Raw genomic sequence first — 2,591 nt, forward strand, 5'->3', positions numbered from 1 at the left:
ACGGCACGTCGCACATTGACTTCTACAGCACGTATAACCGAGCGGTGTTGGGCTTGGGCCTGCTGCAGCTAATCCTAGGACTGGGCTACGTTTCGTTGCTAAACGTGCCATCGCTTTGTGCCGCGTTGCTGGTGCTGGACGTCATGCTCCCGCTGTGGGGCCTGATGCTGGAGCTCCCGGCGCACGTGCGTCAGGCGCTAGCACTAGCGTCGGGGGCGATTCTCGCGACGCACGCGACCGTTAATCTGCTGTGGAAGCTGAAGTGGTTCTACTACTCGTGCCGCTACGTCTATCTACTCCTGCGCCACATGTACCGCATCTACGGCCTGCAGCTGCTGCTGGAGGACACCTGGAAGCGCATACGCTTCCCCGACATCCTGCGCGTCTTCTGGCTAACGCGCATGACGGCGCAAGCAGTCATCCTAGTGTACGTACTGCGCGTGGTTCGCTCGGAAAGCGGCCTGCAGCTCGGCTGGGACTTGTTTTGGGACTTGACCAGCAACTTGATCATCAGCGGCTGCGATTCGATGCTCACCGTGTTGGGAATGAGCGCAGTTATCTCGTCACTCGCGCATTACTTGGGACTTAGCATCCTAGCGTTCATCGGCTCAACCGAGGAGGAGGATAAGCGACTGGGGTTTGTCGCGCCAGTGCTGTTCTTCATCCTTGCTTTGCAGACGGGACTAAGCGGACTGGATCCCGAAGAGCGACTGATCCGGCTTAGCCGGAATATGTGCCTTCTGCTAACTGCGATTCTGCATTTCATCCACGGAATGACGGATCCGGTGCTAATGTCGCTAAGCGCCTCGCACGTCTCCTCAGTGCGCAGACATGTTCCCGTGCTGCTGGTGTCGCTAGTCCTCTTCGCTCTCCCCGTCCTGCTTAGCTATGTTCTGTGGCATCACTACGTGCTAAACACGTGGCTCTTCGCCGTCACCGCATTCTGCGTGGAGCTCTGTCTCAAAGTCCTCGTCTCGCTCACCGTCTACGCTCTATTCATGATCGACGGCTTCTACAACGTGCTCTGGGAGAAGCTGGACGACTATGTCTACTACGTGCGCTCCACCGGCAACATCGTCGAGTTCGTCTTCGGCGTGATCATGTTCGGAAACGGCGCGTATACGATGATGTTCGAGTCGGGAAGTAAAATCCGCGCGTGCATGATGTGCCTGCACGCGTATTTCAACATCTACCTGCAGGCGAGGAACGGCTGGAAGACGTTTATCAACCGTCGCACCGCCGTCAAGAAGATCAACTCGCTCCCGGAGGTCAAAGGCACGCGGCTGAGGGAGATCGAGGACGTTTGCGCGATCTGCTATCAGGAGTTCGCCGCGTCCGCGCGCATTACGCCGTGCCACCACTACTTCCACGCGCTGTGTTTGCGCAAATGGCTGTATATTCAAGACACGTGTCCCATGTGCCACCAGCGCGTCTACATCGAGGACGACGGACACGAGCACTCTGCATTCTCCAATAACAATGGCTACGTCGCGCCGGGGCAGGAGAGGGCGGAGTTTGAGGAAGAAGAGGGCGGGGCTGATGTGGGTGGAGCCGCCGGAGGGGCGGAGCCTGAAAACGAGCTTCTGGAGGACAACGACAGCATCGAGTACGACGAGGAGGAGTGGGGGACGCAGCCGGGCGTGACGCTCGTAGAGGAAGAGTACATTAACGACGACACGGACTCCAACTGAAGCAGCGCGGATGTTTAAATTAAAAACGATTCGCGAGATCAGGGGCGTTATGCTTTTTAATTTTTTTTGTGTTCGTATAAAAGGGCCGATCTTGTGTTTTGCTCTAGGATCATGTTTGGCCGAACGATAACGAGTGCTACTGTAATCGCAGTATACCTCGATATGATCACTACTGGTCTCTTGTGTGACCTCTCTTATAATTGTGTACATTATTGTACATGTAATAAAAGAATGATACACTGACGTTTGACAGTTGTCGACTGGAGAAAGCTGTTCATCTCAGTTCGACCGCGATATATGACGCTCTCCGGCAGCACTTTTCAACCCTCCTCAGTATCTGATCGTATCATACGGTGTTGCTTTTATAGCCCGCCGGGCACATTGTACAATGCAATGAACACGTTTCATCAAAACACAGGCTTGGTGTTTTCTGATTTCTGGTGTTGTTGAATGCAGTAACTCCACGATTAGATGCGTGCTTGATTTCAGGTTAAACCGTTGATTTGCCAAGAGGACTGATGTAAATACATAACCTGCTTTAGTTCTTTTGTAAATAAAATAATTAAGCTAAAGTTCTATGTTCGAAGTGATCTGGAACTTTGCACTTGATTATATTTTTTGAACTTCTTTGTTGTGGCTTGTTTTTTCTCACAGGTTTTTAACGCCGTTATGTTTAATTGACTTTTAATCATCGAAATCATGCTGTTTTAACATCGTTAAGTGTAAAATGCCTTTAAAGGGCATGACTAATGCTGATATGATTTAAAATTCTGTGACTTTTTCTACGGAAGCCCATTTCAGCCACTTAATAATTAAAAATAATGCTTTGGTGAGTCATAATGATGACTTTAAAGTAATTATTACAGGATTAAAAGTTGAAATTAAGACTTTAAAGTCATT

The 2,591-nt window shown here is 50.7% G+C and overlaps 1 protein-coding gene across 1 annotated transcript in view; it reads left to right on the forward strand.

Moving 5' to 3' along the window:
- The window catches only part of rnf139 (ring finger protein 139), a 4,041-nt gene extending 1,700 nt beyond the window's left edge, over nt 1-2,341 (forward strand). Inside the window, 1 exon segment of the mRNA XM_071582357.1 lies at nt 10-2,341. Coding sequence (XP_071438458.1) covers nt 10-1,691 — 1,682 coding nt within the window. The 3' untranslated portion in view covers nt 1,692-2,341.
- Nucleotides 2,342-2,591: the final 250 nt, after the last annotated feature.

The sequence above is a fragment of the Sinocyclocheilus grahami genome, unplaced genomic scaffold (assembly GCF_001515645.1).
Source record: "Sinocyclocheilus grahami isolate Dianchi unplaced genomic scaffold, SAMN03320097.WGS_v1.1 scaffold2563.1, whole genome shotgun sequence".
Taxonomy (NCBI): domain Eukaryota; kingdom Metazoa; phylum Chordata; class Actinopteri; order Cypriniformes; family Cyprinidae; genus Sinocyclocheilus; species Sinocyclocheilus grahami.